General features: G+C 37.6%; 1 protein-coding gene across 1 annotated transcript in view; it reads left to right on the forward strand.

The window, feature by feature from the left end:
* Window positions 1-23,493, forward strand: part of LOC124789951 (alanine--glyoxylate aminotransferase-like) — a 113,641-nt gene that overhangs the window by 77,332 nt on the left and 12,816 nt on the right. Inside the window, exons 4-6 of the mRNA XM_047257480.1 lie at window positions 8,933-9,088; window positions 17,856-17,957; window positions 19,819-20,067. Coding sequence (XP_047113436.1) covers window positions 8,933-9,088; window positions 17,856-17,957; window positions 19,819-20,067 — 507 coding nt within the window. The remainder of the gene's footprint in view (window positions 1-8,932; window positions 9,089-17,855; window positions 17,958-19,818; window positions 20,068-23,493) is intronic.

Below are 23,493 nucleotides of genomic sequence, written 5' to 3' on the forward strand. Positions count from 1 at the left end.
CATAGATGATCCGCATTGCAAAAATTGAAGAGCCGAGTCTCTTGTAAAGATCTAAAATGTGATGGGACCAGTTTACTCTACAGTCAATCTTCATGCCCAGAAACTTCATGACTTCCACTCTTTCTATGACCTGTGTGGCATATTTAACAGCCATTTCTTTCTCGGTTTTGGCAGTTGGGATGGACTGAATATAATTTGTCTTACTAAGGTTTAGTGAAAGACCATTTGAAGTAAACCATTTCATTAAATCTATGAGAATAATATTAACAGACTCTTCAACATTTCCCGTTTATGATCATTAACCATTATGTTTGTGTCATCTGCAAAGATGATAAAATTACACTGTATCATGGTAGAATAAGGTAAATCATTTATAAATAACAGGAACAGTAAAGGACCAAGAATAGAGCCCTGTGGCACTCCATTCTGATGAAATTATTCCCCCACACAAATTGTCTGACTTACCTAAGACTACTTTCTGTTTCCTATCTGTCAGGTATGATTGACACCAGTTGTTTGTTACACCACTTATTCCTAGTTTGTCTGCCTTTAGTAATAGTATTTGGTGGTTTACCATTTTCTCATTTAGAGATTCCAAAACCTTATCAATAAAGGCATATATCACTTGTTCAGTTGACAGACCTTTCTGGAAACCAAACTGATGTTTGCTAAGAATATTGAATGTATGTAGGTGTTCTAAAAGTGTAGAATACGTACGTTTTTCTAGTACCTTTGAAAACATAGTCAGGAGAGATATTTGAAATTTGTAAAATCAGTTTTCTCCCCCTTCTTAAAGAGAGGCTTCACGAAAGCATACTTTAGTCTATCAGGAACAATTCCTTGTTGCAAAGAGGCATTGAAAATATGACACAGTATACTGCTTACAGGTGTACAATACTGTTTTAACAATTTACTATAAATATTGTCTACTCCACAGGAGTTCTTGGTTTTGATGGAGGCAATTGTTCTTTCACTTTCTAATACTGTAATAGGCCTAATATGCAATTGAATGAAATTGTTAGGGACAGCAGTTTGCAAAAAGGTCAAGGCATCATTCTCCCTTGCAGCCTATTTGCTCAGACATTGACAGGAAGTGTTTATTAAAGATTTCAGCTATGATCTCAGGATTTTGCAGAAGATTCACTTCACATTTGATTTTGAAGTTTTCTACAGGTCTTTTTTTATTGTTCCCTGTTCCTTGCTAACTATTTGCCAGATGTCTTCATTTTATTATTGGAGTTATCAAGTTCTTTTACATAATACAGTGCTTTTGATGTCTGAATAACTTTCTTTAAGATTTACAATACATTTTATAATGGCTGATTAATTCTCTGACCCTGGACCCTCTGGTTGCAATATAAAGTTCCTTCTTACATTTACATGACACTCTAATATCCTTTGTGATCCATGACTTCTTTAAGGATGAGGAAATCTTGTTCCTAACAAACTTTTTAGGAAAAGCTTCTTCAAAGCAGGATAGGAATTCATTTATGAATATGTTGAACTTTGTATCAACATCATCTATTCTGTGCACTGAATTCCAGTCTTCATGCTACAGGTAACAGCTAAAAATTTCCAGGGACTCTTTGTTCATAAGTCTCATTGCCTTCCAGAATGGGACTGTTTTCTTGAGAGGTCTGAAGTCATGTAGAGTGAGGAGCTGTCCATCATGGTCTGATATGCCATTTAAGATCGAGGTGACAGTGAAGTTCTGGTATAAACTTACATCTAAAAATATATTGTCTACCAGAGATCGACAGTCAGGTGTGATCCTAGTAGGAAAGTCAACCACTGATGTAAGATTGTAGGAAATCAGCAAATTCTGGAGCTCTACTTTGTTGTTGCATTTGATTGTGAAGTTGACATTAAAGTCCCCAAGTAAGATAATGCCATTATTTTTTTAAAAAAATAAGGTTGATAGTAGCAATTCTAACTGCACCATAAGGACTGTGAGACTGGTTCCTGGTGCCCTGTAGACTGTAACCACTACTAATTTTGATCTGTTTAATGTCAATTCTACTGCACAAACTTCAAACAGTTGGTCAATGCAATATTTCCTTAGATCTACAGACCCAAAAGTTATTTTTAATGAAAATAGCTACTCCACCTTTTCCCATGCTGTCTCTACAGCAGTAGGTGGCAAGGCTATTATTGTCTATATGTAACATTTCAATTCCTTCTGTAATATGGTGTTCTGAGAAACATAAAATCTGAGCATTGTTCATAAAGTTTTTGTCATTTATGTTAACTTCTAATTGTTCTAGTTTGTCTTTTATTCCCCTTATGTTTTGATAAAAAATGGAGAAGTTGTTTAGGTTGTTACCTATTTTGGTGGTTTCTTCTTTCTCATGCCTGTGGTTAAAAAATTCTTCAGATGAGGAGGACACACAACTTTACGTTTACCCGCTGTTCTCTGTGAGGATGTTGATTTTTCTTCAGTAGATGTTGCCTTCTTTACTGAAGATGATGAAGATGTTGACTTGCTTGTTGATTTACCTTGAGCTGATGCTGTCATTTCCCTTGAAGATGATGAAGCTATTGACTTGCTTGTAGGTGGGTATAAGATTGCTGTTATTGTAGATTCTGGGGGTCTTACTGCTGTTGAAGCTGGCCTTTCTGATGACGATGATATTTTTGATGAACTGCATGTAGGTGGGTGCTTAAGTAGTGTTGCTGTAGGTTCAAAGGGTGAAACTGCTGCCTTTTCTTCTTCAATTGCAATTTCTTCTCAAGTACATGTAACCATTGAGTTAACTCTGTTTTATGATGAAACTGAATCATCTGAGCATCTAGCTACTTAAACTTCTAATGCATTCATTTCCTTCATTTTTGTTATTAAGCTTACTGGCAGAGGGATTACAGCATGACCTTCCACTGTGTTGCAGTTAATAGCATTTGAAACTTGTTTGCACATAACTTCCTTTCCCTGTGTGTTCCTGTGCATATGACGCTTTTTAAAGTGACCTCTCTCCATGCTGTATGCATCAATAAAGGTAGCCTGTTGGAAACTATGGCAAAGATTTCTTATTCTCCTGTTGACTTTGTTAATTTCTAAGTTAACACATGAGCTACTTATTAAGTCATGCCTATGTGGAACACTAAGCATGAAAACTTTTATATGTGAGAGTTTTTCCAAAGTTTCTTCGAGTGATCTTGTCGCATGATGGCTTTCATTGTGATAAACATCATTTGCCCCACCTATTATGACACAGACAGAGGAATTCTTTGTTAACTGTTCACAGTTTTTCACAGTCTTGCCAAGAGGGACGGCACGGGAGCGTTATCCCGTACACATGCTCTAGTCGTACTAGGAGCACGCGTACCCGCTAGCGAGCCGGCCCAAGCGAGTTGCATCATGCAGCCTCGCAGGTGCTCAGCGGCCAAAGTGGCACTATGTTTTCAATTTTTTTCAAATTGTTGCATCCTTGAGACCCCGTTCACCAGATGTACATCTAGCGATTGGCGGCTGACGCTACAGATCAGACTTTATTAACAATTATAGTACAGGGTCTTGTAAGTGATGACATCTCGGTCGGCAAATGATTCCAATCCAGGTAGAGAGGCATTCTCACATCAGACAATAGCGAGAGTAAACCAACCATTTCCAGTACTCCCTGTGGCAATGTCGAGACTGAAATTAACTCGACATCCGTGGAAAAAAATCGGACGATTCAATATGACACTTTGTGCAGTTCCATTTGTGCCAAGTTTATTCTCCAGGCTTACAATGTGTTTGTAGACAGGCATGCAATGGCGATGTTGATGATACAAGGCACAGTGCTTCAATGCTGTTGCAGATATAGCTCACAGCGGAATGATTCCACTGGTCTATGTTGGCCACTTTTATACTGAGCGCATGGCCTTGATTACGTAAGAGCACTGATAATGGACTTAGCCGCTGTGAGGGCCATACTAGGAGCATGCGTACCCGCGGGCAAGCAGGCCCAGCGGATTGCATCATGCAGCCTCACAGGCACTCAGCGGCCAACGTGGCACTATGTTTTTGATTTTTTTCCAATTGTAGCATCATTGAGCCCCCGTTCACCAGATGTACATCTAGCGATTGGCAGCTGACACTACATATCACACTTTATTAATAATTATAGTAGAGGATTACATCACCAGTTACAGTTACATTCTCAGCAAGTACACCAAGTCCTTTCATCCATACATGTATTTTTTCATCATTATTAACTTTACAAATACATGTATGGATGAAAGGACTTGGTGTACTTGCTGAGAATGTAACTGTAACTGGTGATGGAACCCTGTACTATAATTATTAATAAAGTCTGATCTGTAGTGTCACCCGCCACTCGCTAGACATACATCTGGTCAACGGGGGCTCAAGGATGCAACAATTGGAAAAAAATTGAAAACATAGTGCCACGTTGGCCGCTGAGTGCCTGCGAGCCTGCATGATGCAATCCGCTGGCCCGGCTTGCCCGCGGGTACGCGTGCTCCTAGTACGACTAGAGCATGCATACGGGATAACACTCCCGCGCTGACCCTCACAGCTCAGTATAAAAGCGGCCAATGCAGCCAGCAGAATCATTCCACTGTGAGCTATATCTGCAACAGCATTGAAGCACTATGCCTCATCGACGTGTGTATCATCAGTGTCACCATTGCATGCCTGTCTACAAACACATTATAAGCCTGGAGAATAAACTTGGCACAAATGGAACTGCACAAAGTGTCATATTGAATGGTCCAATTTTTTTCTGCGGATGTCGAGTTAATTTCAGTCTCGACATTGCCACAGCCATGCCTGTCTACAAACACATTATAAGCCTGGAGAATAAACTTGGCACAAATGGAAGTGCACAAAGTGTCATATTGAAGGGTCCGATTTTTTTCCGCGGATGTCGAGTAATTTCAGTCTCGATGTTGCCACAGGGAGTACTGGAAGTGGTTGGTTTACTCTCACTATCATCCGATGTGAGAATGCCTCTCTACCTAGATTGGAATCATTCGCCGACCGAGATGTCATCGCTTACAAGACCTGGCATTGTGAAATAGATGCTAAGACCCAATCGAGACCTAGTTATGTATATAGAAACATGCCTTTTACATTGTATACCCACTCCTGTTGTAAAGTTAGTAATGATGAAAAAATACATGTAAGGATGAAAGGACTTGGTGTACTTGCTGAGAATGTAACTGTAACCTGATTTCCAACACTCGTAATTTTGTAGCGAGAGTGCATAGCTATCGTTGTACTGGCTACTCCTTTGGCATGCCTATCACCTAATATACATATTTCGCTTTTATCTGGCACTGAATTGACATTAAAATTCTTCACTGTAGGTTACTTGTTAAGCTCACGTATTTGAGGTTGATTTTTTCGTCATTGGCAGACTTAAACCTCACATTCACAACATTTAATTGTTCAGTAGGCCTATATGATAACAGATTCCTGCACTTGTTGTTAGTATTTGCTGTGAATAATGTCAACACAGGTTCATGAGGTTTTGAATGGATCTTTTCTTTAGGAGCAGGGAAATAATTACAAATAATACTTTCTTTTGAATTTATTCTTTTTTCAAGTACTTATCACTTTTTCAATGTGGATGAATATTTTCATGCATTCTGTAAATCCTGTTTTAAGCAATCTTCAATGGATTCATTTTGACCATTTAAAAATTTCGAGAGAGAAGTTACTTGTGGATCACATTGCACCTGGCCACAACAATGTGAGTGATCAGTCATATTTATTTTACACAAACACAATGAGTGAATCCCCTTATTAATCACTGCCCACAATCTGATACCTTCTACAATGTATTCATTGTGCAATATGCAATTTATAGTTTTCATTAATCTTTTTCTGATCTCAGGGTTTATAATTTTGGTGATAAGTGCTGTTTCATTTTACATAAAGTCTTTTTGCCTTAAGTCCTGCATGCTACTACATTTTTTCTTGCATCTTCTTTCTCTGTCCATTCAACTTTCAAGATAGCAGTATTGAAACACATCTTTTATGTTAATGTTTTTTCCTTGATTTAGGGCATGTCTGAATGATATGTCATATTTATTGGTTTTTTCATGTTTGCACTTGAAAATGGCTTAACAGTTAAAAAATCATGATAGCAAAATAAATTAATAATAAATATTTAGTCAGATGGTGGTAATGACTTCATTCAAAAATCTCTTTTAGGGTCTCTTTCCCCAAGTTCAACCATCAGCCATCCAACAAATCCATCTGCAGCAGACACTGTTACCTCAGTTTAATTTTTACATATTATCATATTATACCCATAATGCGGCACATGTTCCATTTCATAATGCTCCCCACTCAATTCCTGTCAATTTTCAGAAACTCTTACTATACTACCAGCAGACTGTGTCGCAGTAAATTCTTGTCTGTGACAAAGAACACCTACATCGAGGTAACCCTTTACTTCCCTCACTGACTCTTCAATATGCAAATCAAATACCAATAGGGACACTGAGAAACCATACCCTTCATCTTCGCTTGTTTTGGCACCATGCATCATTCCACCTGTGCAGACTACTCCAGTCTGCTATGCAGAAAGAAAATGTATCACTATTCTATCCTTGTACGAGGGTAAGTCAGTTATTATCTGCAAAGTAGTTATAAAATTTTATTGTAATCAAACAGAAAATTAACGTCATTTTTCAACATAGTCTCCCTGCATTTTAACACACTTGGTCGATCATTGTACAAGTTTCCTGATGCCCTCATAAAAGAAGGTTCTCGGTTGAGATGCAATCCAGGAATGCACAGCTTCTTTCACTGCTTCATCTGAGGCAAATTGATGGCCTCTTAATGCCTGTCTGAGTGGACCAAACAAGTGATAGTCAGAAGGGGCAAGATTGAGACCATATGGAGGATGATCCAATACTTCCAATTTGAGTTTCTGGAGTGTTTCAGCAGTGTGGGCAGCAGTATGCAGACAGGCATTGTCGTGCAACAACACAACACCTTTTGACAGCAACCCTTAGCATTTGCTTCAAATTTCAGGCTTTAACCTGGCAGTAAGCATCTCACTGCAACACACACTGTTTACTGTTGTGTCCCTTTCCCCTTAATGTTCCAGTACTGGACCTTGTGTGTCCCAAAAAACCATAAGCATCAGTTTTCCTGTCGACGGTTGGATCTTGAACTTTTTCTTGCTCAGCAAATTTGGATGTTCCCATTCCATACTCTGCCATTTATTCTCCAGCTTGTAATGATGGAGCCACATTTTGTTACCAGTAATGATCCTGTCTAATAAGTTGTCCCCTTCATTACCATAGTGATCCAAATGTTTTTTGCAGATGTCCAAGTGCATTTGTTTATGCAACTGTGTGAGTTGTTTTGGAACCCATCTTGCACAAACTTTATGAAACTCAAGTCTGTTGTGGATGATTTCGTAGGCAGAACCATGACTAATTTGCAGATGGTGTGCCACTTCGTCAATAGTTAATCGTCTGTCTAAGAGAATCATTTCACGTGAACACTCAATGGTTTCTTCATTTGTGGCGGTAAACGGTCGTCCGGCTCCTTCATCATGCGTAACACTTGTGCGACCATTTCGGAATTTTTCAATCCATTCATAGACAGTCCATTGTGGCAAAACACTGTTCCCATACTGTACTGAAAGTCTTCAATGAATTTCGGCCCCTGATATGCCTTACGACCACAAAAAATAGGTCACTAAACGTTGCTCTTCTTTGGTTCAAATAGACAGTGGAGCAGCCATGATTAACAGCATGGCAGCAATAATGAAACTAACCTAGCAGCTTGAAAATTGCAAAGATTAACAACAAATAAACAAAGCATGTGTCATCGATGGAAAATGACAGTACTACCAAAATAAACAAAAATATAACTAAATTGCAGATAATAACTGACTTACCATTGTAGTTGACCACCCACTTCCTAAAAATGCAAAATGTTTTTAGAATGCTTTTGTTAATATGAATGAAATAAATTCCATCCAGATTAATGAAAATCTTCACAAAATCTGTGAAAGTACTGTATATTCCCATGTTTCTTCTAAATCTTTCTTTTTTTTAATAGCCACAATGCTAAATTTGCTCATTCAGCGTCCCTACCTTTGCTAAAACTGAATTGATCCTCTCCCAATGTACTTTCAATTTTGCCCTCCATTCTTCAATAATTAACTTCTATATTTTTTGAGACCTTTGTAGGCCAATTGTGCAGAAACTTTCATATGTACCAATTCTTGCTTGCATAGAAAGTATAAAAATTAAATTATTTTCATAATCTCATACAACTCCCCTAGTTTCTCGTACTCATTTCTTTGGTCTGATGCCTATAAGAGTTCCTCATCATCATTTTCAGTTGGCTCAATTTCTCTAAAGCTTCTCCAAGTTTCATTTCCGTCTACTTACCTAATTTCTGCTTCCATTACCCAGTCACCTTTCTCATCTCTTCATCATTCCCCTTGTTCTTTACTCCCAAATGTGATTTTTATTAGTCTATGTGCAGAATTTATATTACCATGTTTTGATTTTGTGTCAATTCTTCTTCAACTATTCTATGTTTCTGGCTAACTTCATGTCTGAGAAAGCTACATTTTTGCTGTACACTTTCAACATTTTTACATTTTTGTTGTTTTTTATGAATTCCAGTATATCACCTGTTATCTATGGTTGCCTTTTTCAGTGCTAGTGTTTTTCTGCTGCCTGTACTGCACCCTTTTTAATGTCATTACATTGTTTTTCCATGCTAGTAACACTGTGAAGTATCACTGTTTCTTTTCTCACCAAGGAAGTCAGAGCTTTTGGTTCATTCACTTTCTAGGTTCTTTTGTGTAATGTCTTGAATTTCAATTGACATTTTGTGTAGCCATTTGCTATAAATAATAGGTATCTGGAACTTACTTGTACAACTAATACAAACTAGTACATATGTTTTTGTAATCTTATTTCTCAAATTCCATATTGATGTATTTTGCAGATACAATTGTCTTCTGATTGTGGATACAGTAGTAGGAGTAGGTGGAGTTCCAATATTTGTTGACAAATGGGACATCGATGTTGCGTTTGCTGGCACACAGAAGGCACTTGGAGGACCAACTGGTCTTGCACCAATTACATTTGGTCCTCGTGCAGTGTAAGTAGAAACCAAATTTTCTTTGTATTTCATTTTCCTGTATATTTCAAATAAGCATGTACAATGAGTGCAGGAAACATTGTCTGGAAGCTTAAATTTTGCATTGTGGAGTTGTACACAAACTGTTCTTCTTGTGTGAGAATACAAGGTGATAGGCTGCCGTGAGGAAACAGTTAAAAGTTGCATTGGCCACACTTAACAACTTTGTAGTATTAACTGCAGCAGCACTGGGAGCACCAATGGTTATGAATGTCACAGTTTTGGTGCATCTGGCTTTGCCTCTGATCTCTCATACTACTGTGTGTTTTGATAAGCATGATTTGGACATTTTGTCTTCACCCAAGCCTAACTGGTGGACACTGGGACACTGGCAGACACTGAGTTGGAGCTATGAATCTCTGAACAAAAGATGAAAGTAAGTACTGGCTCCACAGCTGTCACCTTACACCTCACCAATAGATACAAAGTTCTGTCCATTGTTGAAAGCACATCTGAGCCAGGAAAGGATTCCTCATTTGTCTGGACTTCTGACCACTTTCCTGTACCTTCGACCACCTTCACACAAAGTCTGGAGAAGCTCAGAAAGTTGGTCATCAAGCAAGTGATGGTGCCACTGAGGGAAATAGCTGGCAGTTTGAAAAGGGAGACTAATGTGCACTAGGCATTACAACATCTGCTGCCTGTGTCCAAAAGCCTTCTTCATTTACAGTACATAACTGGCTGAACTGATGAAGATAGCTAACTTGTAATTTGAAGCTTCATACTCTGAAACAGCTGTGGTGCTCTTGTTTGTAACGTTGAGAGCTGAAACGAAATCCTCAGATGAGTTTGCAATTATCTTTGATTGGATTTCTTGATCTTCCATAGGTCAAGGGTGCACTAGTCACAGGAGCTACTCAACTAGCAGAGTATGTGTGGCATGAACATGTGATTACAGGAGCTCAGTGCTGAATTAAGCACAGTATTCAGAAAGCACATTAATCACAGAGAAGAGCATTATTCACAGAAAATCAAAAGAGGAAATGTTAATTAACTGTGGGATAATCCATGGTAGGGTCCCAGAAATATTCTCAATACTAACTGTAATGCTCACATAGTCACAGGAATAGAATGCTGGTTGTAACCAGAAATGGGCAATAGTGAAATCTCAGGGTTACAATTGGAGCACAAAACATCAGTGGTGGGATAGGCTAATACCAATGGCAGTGGTGCACTTATTGCCATAAAGAAAGTCATATTATCTAGTGAAGTTACAGCAGGCTCTGAATGAGAAACAACCAAGGCTAAGGTAAGTCTCAAAGCTTGCTGAAACATGGTAGACTGATGCTTTTATAGGTCACCTGCCTAAGGAGTTGGAAAAGCTAGCCAGCTATAGCCTGGGAAACTTACATAAACTGAACAACTTCCATGCACAGGTATTTTTATGGCAATGCACTTCCCTTTACTTTCCTTGACAGTTAGTTAGAAACTTAACTCATTACAGTAACACCTCAGATCTCCTGGTAGCTATGAAAATCAAAATTAATGTAAGAATAACAGTGTGAAAAACATACAAAGGATCTGAAAATCAAATTCTGCCAATCAGTGTGACAAAAAGTTCTAAGAAGTTTTGACCTTACCATAAGTTCAGTAAATTGATCAAAGTTATTTATACAGTTACTCAGTGGCCATGCACCAAAATGGAGGGTGGAATAGAGGTGGGCTCTGAATGCAATCTTCCACAGTTATTTCACTGTGAAGATCATAATACAATCCCTCCTTTCAATCCTTGCACAAATGCTGAAATTATATATATTGAAAAGTGATCATGAAATAGAAAATCAACTAGTCACTCAGCAGAATAAGGTCACTGAACCTGTTGCAAACCTATAGAATATTATGCAGATTATTAAAAAAAATGCTCCACTCCTTACAGCAGTTTTCAAACACTGCTGGAGAAAAAATTGTTCCAAGTGATTGGTCTAAGACTCAGCACACTCCTCCTTTCAAGAAGAGACATTGCACATATATGTACAAGAGTAAGTTAATAACAAAGAAATCAATCAGTTGTAGCACTGTGAAAGAAGTTTTATGCTCCCACATTATGATTTTTATGGAGACCAAAAATATCTTCTGTAGAAGTAAACATGGGTTCTTCAAACAGCAGCATTATGAAACTCAGCTAATTATGTTCATCCATGAGATTCAGAAGTCAATAGACACCAGTGCTCAGGTTGTTCAATTTTCCTTGGCTTTCAGAAGGCATTTTAGACAATTATCCACTTTCACCTAGTGAACAAATTACAAGCTTACAGAACATCATATCAACTTCATGACTGGATTCAAGACATACTGATAGATAGAACTCAATATATCAATCCTAAGTGAACAAAATCATTACACATAAAAGTAATTTTGGGTGTACTTCAAGGAAAAAGTATTACTGTTCACAAAACATACACATAATTTGCTGGGTAACATCTGTGAAGCTGCTTCAGATGCTGCTGCTGTTTATAGAAAAGCCAAAATGCCAGAAAATTATAACAAAATAGGAAGATCAGCAGAAGACTGGCACTTGATACAGAAACTGACTGTGTAACTGTAGCTCATGATAGGTAAATGTAATGCATTTTGCACAAATACTCAGACAAACTCTTTATTTTTTTCACTACACAATTGATAACAAAACGTTCAAAATAGCAACAAATGTAAAATATCTAGTAGGATGAACCCAGAGTGGCCGAAAGTGAAACAACTGCATAAAAGTTGTTGGAAGAAAAGCTGACTTCAGACTGAGATTCACTGGAAAAATCCGAAGGAAACAATATGTCTACAAAAGAGATAGCTTAGAAAAATCCTTATCCAACTGACCCTTGAGTACTGTTCATTAGTCTGAGATTTTAACATGTAACATCAATAGAAAAATTAGAGATGATCCAATGAAGAGTATTATGTTTCTCTATACATTTTCTTAGAAAGCACTAGAGCATCACAGAAATGATCATCCAGATGTCACTAGACAAGCATTGTCAATCATAGAGAGCTGTGCTGTTAAAATTTGGAAAATATCCAGGCAACATATTCTTTCTTCCCAAATACATTTCACAAAAATGACTATGATGGGACAATCAGAGGAACTCAAATTCGTATCACCATGAACTATTCACAAACATTATAGGAAAGGAGGTTTATCATAGCAGCATCAAGGGTATTCTTTGCCTTGTACCTTAAGGTGGTTTGTGGAGTATAGATCTAATTGTAGACACAGGACCACTTATCATCATTATCATTATTATTATTAGTAGTAGTAGTATTATTATTTAGTTAAGTGGATCAGAATGAATAGTTGTGGGTATTAACACACTGCTTCCTGAATTCAGGAAGCACACTAGCCCCATATCAAATCCACCTGGCAAGTTAATAGTGAGGATTGGTGTGCCAGCCAGCCTATATGTGGTTTTTAGTCAGTTTCCCAGATCCAACTAGATCAATACCAGGCTGGTACCCACAGCTGCCCTCATTTACATGATTCACAGGTGGTGACAGGCCACCCTCTAGGATTAATACTGCCAAAGTGAGATTAACAGGCTGACGCTGAGAAGACATGGGATAAGGCCAGGAAAAAGGAGAAGATTATTTAATAAAGTAATTCAGGAAATAATGGGTTGCTACTATTTTCATGGATGAGCATCAAGTGATGAGGGGACATATACACCAGAAAAAAAAATGTTGTTTTAATTGGTCAGAAATGGGGACAATATTACACACATGAGCAGACAGACAGCTCCATTTTTGTGAAGTGACAACTTAATTGTTAATTGAAAGCACTGATATATGTCTAACAGAGGAAAGGAAAGAGAGAAAAAGTATGAAGGAAGAAATAAACTTGAAAGTATCTTTATCAAAAAGTGTGTAAGAGAGACAAATTCATCTTAGCTGTAAGTCTGCAGTTATACATAAAGCAGCTTGTTCTACATGCCTGAGCATTTTCATTCATTACGAGGTTGCTGAACAAAATGTATGAATCAATCATACTAAAATTTGGATGAATGCATGAAGAAGGCAGGTGTTAGATTGTGACAACATGTGGTATGTCGAGCACAAAAGAGTTCTCAAGAGCTTCAGTCAGCAAGAGTATAGAAGTGCCAAAGTCCCAAGAATTACATTGTGTTGTGTATTCAAACAAAGGATGGTCCATTTTATGTGTAATCTGTATAGTGGTGACTTGTTAGTCTCATTGAGAATTTATTGATAATTCCTTCTATAGAGAATGCATAGCACTGATGACAGCGTAACTACTATATTTCACATTATCTGGTGACTCGCATTTACTAATCTAATGGCAGTAGTGCATGCAGCAAGCACATTGGGTTGCGGTGAGTGTACTGTAGGGTGGGGTGGTTAGAGGGTGAGAAAGGTGGGAGGCATGGAGAGGGATTTGGGGTGGGTGGCTAACAGCTTGGAGGGAGGCAGCCAGTTTGCCGGCTAGGAATGCAAGAGGGAAGGGTGGCAGGTATATGGGCTAGGCATTTGATGCATGGTTATCGGAGGTGGTGGGAGCAGGCTGCACAGAAGATGACATGCGACATGAATTAAGAGGGGGTGACAGGATGGTGGAATGGAAAACTGGTGTGTAGAAGGTGTGGGGACAGTGAGTTACTGGAGATTGAGGCCAGGATGATTATGGAAGGAAAAGTTGTATTGTAATGATAACTCCCATCTGCACAGTTCAAAGAAGCTGGTGATGAAGGGAAGGTTCCAGATAGCCTGGAATGGGAAGCAGCCTTTGAAACTGAATATGCTGTGCTCAGCTGCATCCTGTGCCACCAAGTGGTCGACTTTGTTCATGGTTACAGTTTGGTGGTGTCCATTCATCCTGGTGGGCAGCTGGTTGGTAGTCATACCAACATAAAAGGCTGTGCAATGTCCACAGTAGATTTAGTATATGTTATGTACAGACCAGATTACATGCAAGATAAAAAGCTCAAAATATGCATGCAAATATGTGTGAAAAATGCTTAAAATATCCATAAAAACTGTCAATACAATCAGGAAAAAGTAATAAAAAGCACAGTAGTTACTGCATGTGATATATCTCAATGCTGGACCTGTGCATATCGATTTTGTGGAAGAGCGGTGGCCAAACAAAAAAAAAATGGGACATTTAGAATGCTGATCTCATGATCTATATTATCTGTATAATTTGTGGCAGGGGTTAGGCAAGATCCTTTTTGTGAATAGTTTTTAAAAGATTGCAAAAAGAAGATGCACACTGTGTTTCAGATATAGTTGTATACCTGTATACTTCGTGATAGGGGTTAGGCACAGTCCTTTTTGAGTTCAGTTTTTAAAAAATTGCAAAATGAATATGCACAATGCGTTTCAAATACTGTTCTTTCTTTGCTATTGTTTTCAGTAGCAAGTGAATGTGATGCAAGTTAGTGGCTGTGAAACAATCAATATACCGGTACACAGGTCCAGCTCTGAGACATATCACATGCAGGGGGGCATGCATGAGAACGCCATAATATTTTATTTCAAAAGCAACATACAATCAGGAATTTTTTGAACAATGTTAATGTTTAATGAATATTACCAACTGAATATCATTTACAAATTATTTTACATTTTGCTACTATTGTAAAAAACAGTCAGGTACTGCTCTAAGTGTTCGGTAGTAAGACTGTGTCTTCGATCACTCAAAATATTTTTTCAAGCAGAAAAGGATCATACTTTTCTGGTAGAAGTTCACACATCTCATTAATAAAACTATCCATTTGGGACAAGAACTCCAAGCTGGGGTTGTTCAAAATGTTGTCAATTTTTTTTCTTTTTTTAAAAAATTTTTTTTTTCCTTGGAATACCTCTGGCAGTGAGGAGTTCACTAGACGTATTTTGTTCATTAACTGAACAGATTCATTCAGCACCAAACCTTGAGTTTCAAGCCTTTTAATGCTCACATGTATATGGGAAAAATGAGTGATAATCACAGCTATGTTTTTTTACATTGGAATCATTAAATGCTTCCTCAAACTGGCATATTACCAAAGCTTCTGCACTATCAAAGTCTTTTACTATTCCTTTGATGCCATTGAAATGTTCATTGTAAAACAACTCAGCTTCAACCGATGAACCCCAATGAGTTACCACTGGATCAGGAGGTAAAGGCACATTTGGTGGTTTCCCATTGTAGGTCTTGATGTGAGAAGGTGCCTTAAAATAAAATCAGTTTTTTTTGCATTCTGAAATGTGCATTGTGCTTCTTCAGCAAGGTGATTTACTGCAGGGGCAAAACACATCACATGAATCTAATTAGGATAAAATACTTTGAGGGCTTTTCCCGCTTTGATCATATAGGGAGCAGCATCTGAGAGAAACACAAATACACTTTCATCTGGAGAAGATTCTGGAAATATTTTTCTAATGCCCACATTCACAAATCTGGTGATTTGCCTTTTCAAGTTCTTTGGAGGCCACTAAATAGCAGGAGGAAGGCTGTTGTTTTAATGCATAAACAATTAAATTTGCAATGTAACGGCCACAAGCGTCAGTAGTTTTGTCAATTGAAATGCAAATAATGTTGCCTTGAGTTAATTGTATATTTCTTCCAGAACCTGTAGTCAAATTGCCAGTTTGTAATTTTTATGCAATGTTGATTCATCTGGTATGCTTTGATTTAAGCAATATTCATGCATGAAACCTTTGAGGATATGGTCTGTACGTTTGTGAAGAGGAATACTGCCTGCAATGAATGCTTCACACAGATCCACATTAAAGCAATTTTTTTTGGTTACCTTTGGAGGTTAAATTCCTGCTACTGCTACTTGCTACTGTCAGAAGTTGTTGTCATGGACCTTTCTTCTGCATTCCTGTGATATGAAGACTTGTCTTGGCAAGCTGGTCTACTTGAAACTTTTTTTAAGCAAGACAGTTTTCTCACTAACTCAACAATATCAAACATTTTCGTCATATGTTAATGTTCCAGGATGGTCAGCTAGCCACAAAATGACATTTCTTTTTTCAGGTAGGATGGTGCACAACACATTACACACTACACGTAAACATGTTAAACTTCATATAAATAAGAAGAAAACTAAACTGAAGCAATGTACGTGTGACTAACAACTTGTGTAATTTACTTTAATTGTGGCCTAGGTGTGCAGTATGACAGGGGAGGGGATCAACTGGAGGCACAAGCGCCAGACGCATAGGCACAGGTACCAGATGCATTGACTCTGCCTGCCTGTTCCTGTTCAGTAATGAGATCGTTAGCCAGTAGCCTCTCAGTTGGCAATCGCATGCAGTTGTAGGTCGCAGTCACTCTGTGAGACATCAAAATGAGATCGAGCTAGATTTTTAAAATATTCTAAACATAGAGAGAAAATATGCATCATTATTAGTTTTTAGTTAAAATATACAATAACACTGAAAAGGAACCAAATATGCTGATACATATGCGACCTGCAAATGCATATAATCTGGTCTCTAATGGTATCGCTGCTTTCACAGATGACCTGGCCTCTAATGGGGCATGATAAGCCTGTGACAGGACAAGAGTAGGAGGAGTTAAGTTGGAGGATTTGGCAGGTCTCGCACCTTGGTGAACCACAGGGATATGATTCCTGTGGCAAGGGGTTGGTTGTGGGAGCAGCATAGAAATGGACTAGGGTATTGTGTAGGTTGGGTAGGTGATGGAACACCACTTTGGGGAGGTGGAAAGAATCTTAGATAGGATTTTCCTCATTTCAAGGTACAATGAGAGATAATCAATGCCCTAACAAAGGATATGGTTCAGCTGTTATAGTCCATATCGATACTGGGTGATGAGGGGGACCCTTGCCACAGTGATCACATCCCTGTGGTAGACCAAGGTGCAAAACTTGCCCAATCTACCTAGCCAACACCTCATGATCCAGTCCTGTCACAGCCTTATCCTACCCCATCAGAGACCTGGCCTCCTGTGAAAGCAGCCATGTCATATACCAGCTCTGCTGCACACACTCCACAGCCTTTTTGTCAGTACGACTGGCAACCAGCTTTCCACCAGGATGAATGGCCACAGCCAAACTGTTGTCAAGAACAAAGTTGACCACCCAGTGGCACAACATGTAGCTGAGCACAAGAGCACAACATGTTCAATTACAATGACTGCTTCTCAACCTCGGCCATACGGTCCCTTCTCTCCATAACCCACTTCCATAAACTATGCAGATGAGAGTTATCCTTACAACGCATCCTCCACTCCCATAATCATCCTGGCCTCAGTTTCCATCACACCACTGTCCTCACACCCTCCACCAAATGGTTTCCAGTTATTCCAACCTCTCACTCCCTTCCAAAACATATTTTCTATTTCATCTTTAGCATGTGGCACTCCCCACTAGTTCTGGGAACTGTGCATCACATGCCTGTGTACCTGCCACCCCTCCCTCCCTGGTTCATAGCTAGCAAATTGGCTGCCTCCCTCCAAGCTATTAGCCACCCAAACCCAATCCCTCCCTGCCTCCCACCTCTCTCTCCCTCTACCAAGCCCAACTGACACTACACCCACCACAATTTAATCCACCTGCTGAAACACAGCACTGGAATTGTTCGGCCAACCGGCACCTTGGACTCAACATTTCTGCTTTGTGTGAATGGTCTCCTTTAATCCAAGAGTATTTACTTTCTACCAGAGCTTTCCTACAGCATTAATAGCTTAAATGTGTACTGTAACAATAACTCAAACAAACCTAACTGTGGCAATCTATATGAGTACTCATAAAGGAATACGTTTTTTCTATTTCAGAAAGAAGATGATGAATCGTAAGACCAAAGTCCAGAGTTTCTATATGGATGCTTTGGAATTTGCTAAGAACTGGAAGAGCTTGGGACCTGAAGTTCCCAGAGGGTATGTGCTTTAATTTTAAAAAAATTTAGTTCCATCTTATTCCAACTCATTAAGATTTCAGTCATGAATGTTTTGAATAATGAAATGCAATTATTTCATGTCTGTACACTACATAACACCCTGCTGACAGTTATTTCAGAATGACAGTTTAATACAATAGTGTTAGAACTATGAGAACTGTTGATGAAATCCTTATTTCCCATGTAAAGTTTTCAGCACAAGTGACAAATTCCCCCTGCTCTCTCTCTCTCTCTCTTTCTATTAGAATAAATGATTATAGGACTTGTTCCACAACATGAAAATAATTACTTAAAATCTAAATTGTGGGCACTTTCTCCAGTTTCTAATAATACATTGTAAATGGAGAAAGTTACTTTGCCTATAACAGCTTTAGTCCATGGCCTTACAGATGTAAAGCCTTCCATCAAATATAAAAAATCCTGCTTGTTAAATAATGAGCTGCTGCCTGCCAAAAATTCTGTTCCTGTAAAACATACCCTGCACAGTAAGTTCTGCTTGATATTTCTCATAATTTATGTTCAAAACTTGTGAGTTTACCACAGTAACTATGTTGAGGAAAATACCACAGAAATTTTAAAGTGATTATGTGGCTAAGATACTACAATAAAAGGAGTACAAATACACCTTTCCCCCCACTTACTTTCCTTTGCACAACCACAAGAAGAGAGATATTAACAAGTTGAGGGTAAAGAAGGTTTCATAGAAGTGGTGAAAAATAAAATAACCAGCCACATGTGTAACCCAAATTACTCAACATAGGAGGGACTATTTACAGTGACAGACAAAATGTGTACTGTGCTCAATATGAATGGTGGCATCATAGTTTAACTTGCAAAGTGACAGCAGATATGTATTGATTTATTAAGAAGTACAGACTCAAAGAAATATCCATGTATCTGTGTGTGATGTGCAACCATAGATCACTATGCATTCTCCTTGGGGAATGTTTCATAAATCTGTAGAGGTGACATTCTTAATGTGTGCACAGATGCTTACACTAGTGTAATTAGTGATGATTGAATCTTATAAAGAAAAGCTACATAAATAAAATGTACTTCTCTCACCAGTGAACATCTTTAACTGCAAAAAATTCAGAACACAAAGCAGCCTGCTTATTCTGCTGAGGTGAAACACAGCCTACCACCTCTTTGATACTTTCAGGAGGCTGTTCTCTGTCAGTCTCTCTTGTTGTTACGAGAACAGATCAGTTAGAAAAAGGGCATTCACCTTTATGGAGGCCATAGTCACCATCATTAACAGCAAACCTCACTACAGAGTAATCACATTACTTGAGCTATTTAAAACTAATACATTAATTTTTCATTTTAAAATAAAGTCTCTTTTCGAAACCATGTTTTATTTTTGCCATATTGTATCCAATTTTTATCACATTCTACACAAAGTGAAGTCATCTGAGTTGTATTTTTGTAAGTCTTTCTTGATTTATATAAGTCAGTTTATAATGACAATATTAATACACTTTGTGACAATATACATTGTATTTTAAGTATTTGCTTCTAACGTTACAGTATAAACAAGTGCAATGTCAGAACTGCTTTTCTTTGCATGCATGTTTATAATTTGATGTGTATCAGAATATACGATTATCAGGGGCTGTATCAGCTTTTAGTTAAAGATTTAAGAGAGATAGATATTTTGGTGATCTGGGACTGTTAAGAGAGTTACTTAAAGGTACATATAATATGAAATAAGACATTTGATCTCAGGCAGATTAAGTACTTGGGAACCTGATATTTTGCGTGTTCCTTCCTGAAATTTAATTTTGTACACTCTTTTGATGTGCATACTTGGTAAATATTTACTCTTGTTTTTGTTTCAGGTATCACTATACTTTGTCTATGAATCTTCTTTTTGCACTGCGTGAAGCTCTAGCTGAAATTGTAGAAGAAGGGCTGGAAAAACGATGGAAGAGGCATCATGAAACTGCTGAGAGAGTTCGTGCTGGTGTTCATAAACTTGGTCTTGAATTGTTTCCACATGAGGGAGAAACCCCTCTTAACTGTGTGACAACAGTCCGTACAAACCCAGGAATTGATTGGAGGAAACTAAGACATTATGCAATGGATGTGTAAGTATTCATTTTCAGTTCCAGAATTATTGTCAAAAAGTGAAAAGTAATCATGATTTTTACTGTTGAAGGTGGCACGTAAAATATTCAAATGTTTTCCAGTAGCCACATACTTGATTACATTTATAGGAATTTTCCTTCATGATAGGATTCCAGTATAATAATGATAGCTAATAATTTTCTCTGGAATTTATTTAAATAATAAATACTTCCTGAGGAACTAGGCCTAAGGAATTTATGATTATTCACAAGAAAACTTGCTTTACTGAATATCGAACAAGGGAAGATGGTTCCCCTCTTACCTCAGATTTTTTAAGTGATTCACTAGCAGGAAGCATTTGATATTTCATTTGAAATGTGAACAATGAAATGGCTTTGTATTACACATCTGTATGATGGATTGTCAAATGTGAAATTGACATCAGTGGAATTTATGACCTCCCTCATTTCTGTCCTGATGGCCTGAATGTATTGGCAAACAGTCCATTGTTCACATTTCTATATCTCACATGGCCAGAAGACTCTACTCATATATCAGAGTAATAGTAAGTGGCATTGTGTACAGGAGATTGGTGAGTGACAGCTATGTGCAGAGAATAAACGGGAATACTAAGGAACATTGCAATAAACTTGGAGTCATTTTCATTGACCCCAACAAATTTCTAAGGGCAAAGTATCTTGCCAAAGATGGTCTACATCTGAATAGGTTGGGCTCAAAAATATTCAGTAAGATGTTCCTAGATACTTGTCAGGTCATAAAAAATAAGGGAAACTGATATGTAGTGATGGGTGTGAAAAACTGACGTAGCATTAAGAAAGATAAAACCAAACCATTATGTGGCAAGAAATGTGCTAAAGCCCATAACTAATAGTCAAAGTAGGTATGTTATCCACTGGAAGATAAATGGTTTAAACCCTGATGCTTCAATCAATAAAAGCTCCAAAATAGAGTAATTGGAAATCATTCTGTCAGAATGTGCAAATATTAGAGTTATTTGTTTAAATGAGCACTGGTTTACTGAGGAAACAATTAAAATTCTAAACAAAATAGGGAACTTCAGATTAACAAGTAGCTTTTGCAAGAGAAACACATCACGTGGAGGCTCATGTACACTTCTACATAGTGATATAAACTATGAGACCAGAAACTGTTTTAATTATTTAAATGAAGAATGTGTGTTTGAGAGCTGTTGTGTAGAAATAGTAGAATCACTAGCAAATGTTATAATAATCTCAATATACAGAATTCCAGGGACGTTAACAGCAGAATTATTCTTATCTAAGCTTCATATTATGATAGAAGACCCTTGTAGAGAAAAAAGAAAAAAATTGTAATAGCTGATGATTTTAATATTCATATCACATGTGATAATAGCCATGCTTCAAGATTCACTGACTTAGTAAAGAAATATGGTTTCAAATTTAATTTTTTTGAATCTACCAGAGACAATGGGCACTCAGCAACATATATTGACAATGTTCTAATTAATTATGTATATGAAGATGTGTATAAATTTTGTCTAGATCTAGGTATTTCAGATCATTGTGCATTGTTCATTGTGCTGCCACAGACAGACAGGAACATTTCACATATTAGAACCCATACGAGCTGGAACTTTAGGAAAGAAAACTTGCTAACATTTAGTGAGAAGCTAAAAGAGACAACATGGCCTTTTGATCATTGTAACTCAAGTGCTGAGAACTTGAAGAAATTCCTACATAGTTTTCCTGGTGCCTTTAATGAAACATTTCCATCTAGACTTTACAGCAATAGAATAACAAATAAAGTAAAGTAGATTACCCAGTGCATAAAAATTTCCATTGTAAGGAAAAGGCAACTGCACAGAGAACTAAAATATAATAAACATACTGATTTCATTAAATATGTTAGACTCTATAAAACCATATTTAAAAGAGATGTCGGGGCAGCAAAAAACTGGCAAATGACAGACTAATTTTAAATCATAAAAATAAGACAAAGGCTGTGTGGTCAGTCATTAAATCAGAGTTAGGTTCAAAAATTGACATTGAAGGAAATATTATTGTAAATACAACTCAAATATCAGAGTACTTTAATGGATTCTTTATAAATGTAGCAAAGTCTAATGTAGATGTAGCAGATTATCACAAAAAAGTAAATCCCTTTGGCATAAGTAAAAACTCTGAAAACTTTACAAAACTTAAAAGTTTCTGTGGAGGATGTAGAAAATGCTTCTCTAGCATCAAGAAACAAAAAATAGGCAGGCTGGGATGGAATACCCACCAAAGTTATTAAAGTTGTACACAACAGAATTGCAAACCCACTAACTCAAATTATAAATCAATGTTTTTAAGAGGGCTGTTTCCCAGAGATCCTGAAATATGCTGAAGTCAAACCACTCTTCAAGAAGGGATCAAGAGAGATCATGGAAAATTATCGTCTTATCTCGATTCTCCCAGTCCTATCTAAAATATTTGAAAAACTTGCTGTTGCACGAATTCAAAACTTCATTGCAAAATATTCTGTTATTCTACACAATCAATTTGGTTTTCAGCAGTGGAAAAACACCATACACGCAGTAAACAGTTTCACTGAGAAAATAGGTACATCATTAGACAAGAGAAATAAGGTGGCAGGAATTTTCTGTGACCTCTGACTCTGTAAACCATGCATTGCTTGTTTACAAACTTTAAAAGTATGGCTTTAGCAGCAGTGCCCTACAATGGCTTAAATCCTACTTATCCAATAGAAAGCAAAGAGTTAGCATCTCTTCAAATGGTGCATATTATTTCTCTGCTTGGGGGGGGGGGGGGGGGGGGGGGGGGGGGAGAGCCAAAAAAAAAAAAAAAAAAAAACACCCCCTCAGGGTGTTCTGCAAGGCTCCATATCAGGCCCAGTCCTATTTCTCTTCTATGTTAATGACTTGCCATTAAATGTCAGCTCCCCATTAGTTCTGCTCACAGATGATACTTCAGTCTTAGTTGAAGATCAGGACTCATAAAAAATTCCCAGATCTGTGATCAGTACCCTCAGTACCTTAGAAACTTGGTTTCAGCTAAATGGGTTGAATCTAAACATATTTACAACTCACGTGATGTAGTTCAAAACCAAACAGTCAAAATGTGAGCAGATTAAGATTGTACACAACAACCAAAACATAGAAGAAGTTGACTCACTCAAATTCTTATGTTTAAATGTAGATAAAAATTTGAACTGGCAGGCACACAAACTGAGCAGCATTGCCAACTGCAACAGACATGGACACACAAAAAGCAGCATATAGAAGCTACTTCGAATACATTATTGGGTATGGTATTGTTTTTCTGAGTATCTTGACAAACATAGTGAAGATACTAAAAATACATAAAAAAGTAACTCGAAATATGTGCACTGCAAATCACAAAGAACCATGTCGACCATTATTTAGAAAACTTAAAATATTAACT

The sequence above is a fragment of the Schistocerca piceifrons genome, chromosome 3 (genome assembly GCF_021461385.2).
Source record: "Schistocerca piceifrons isolate TAMUIC-IGC-003096 chromosome 3, iqSchPice1.1, whole genome shotgun sequence".
Taxonomy (NCBI): Eukaryota; Metazoa; Arthropoda; class Insecta; order Orthoptera; family Acrididae; genus Schistocerca; species Schistocerca piceifrons.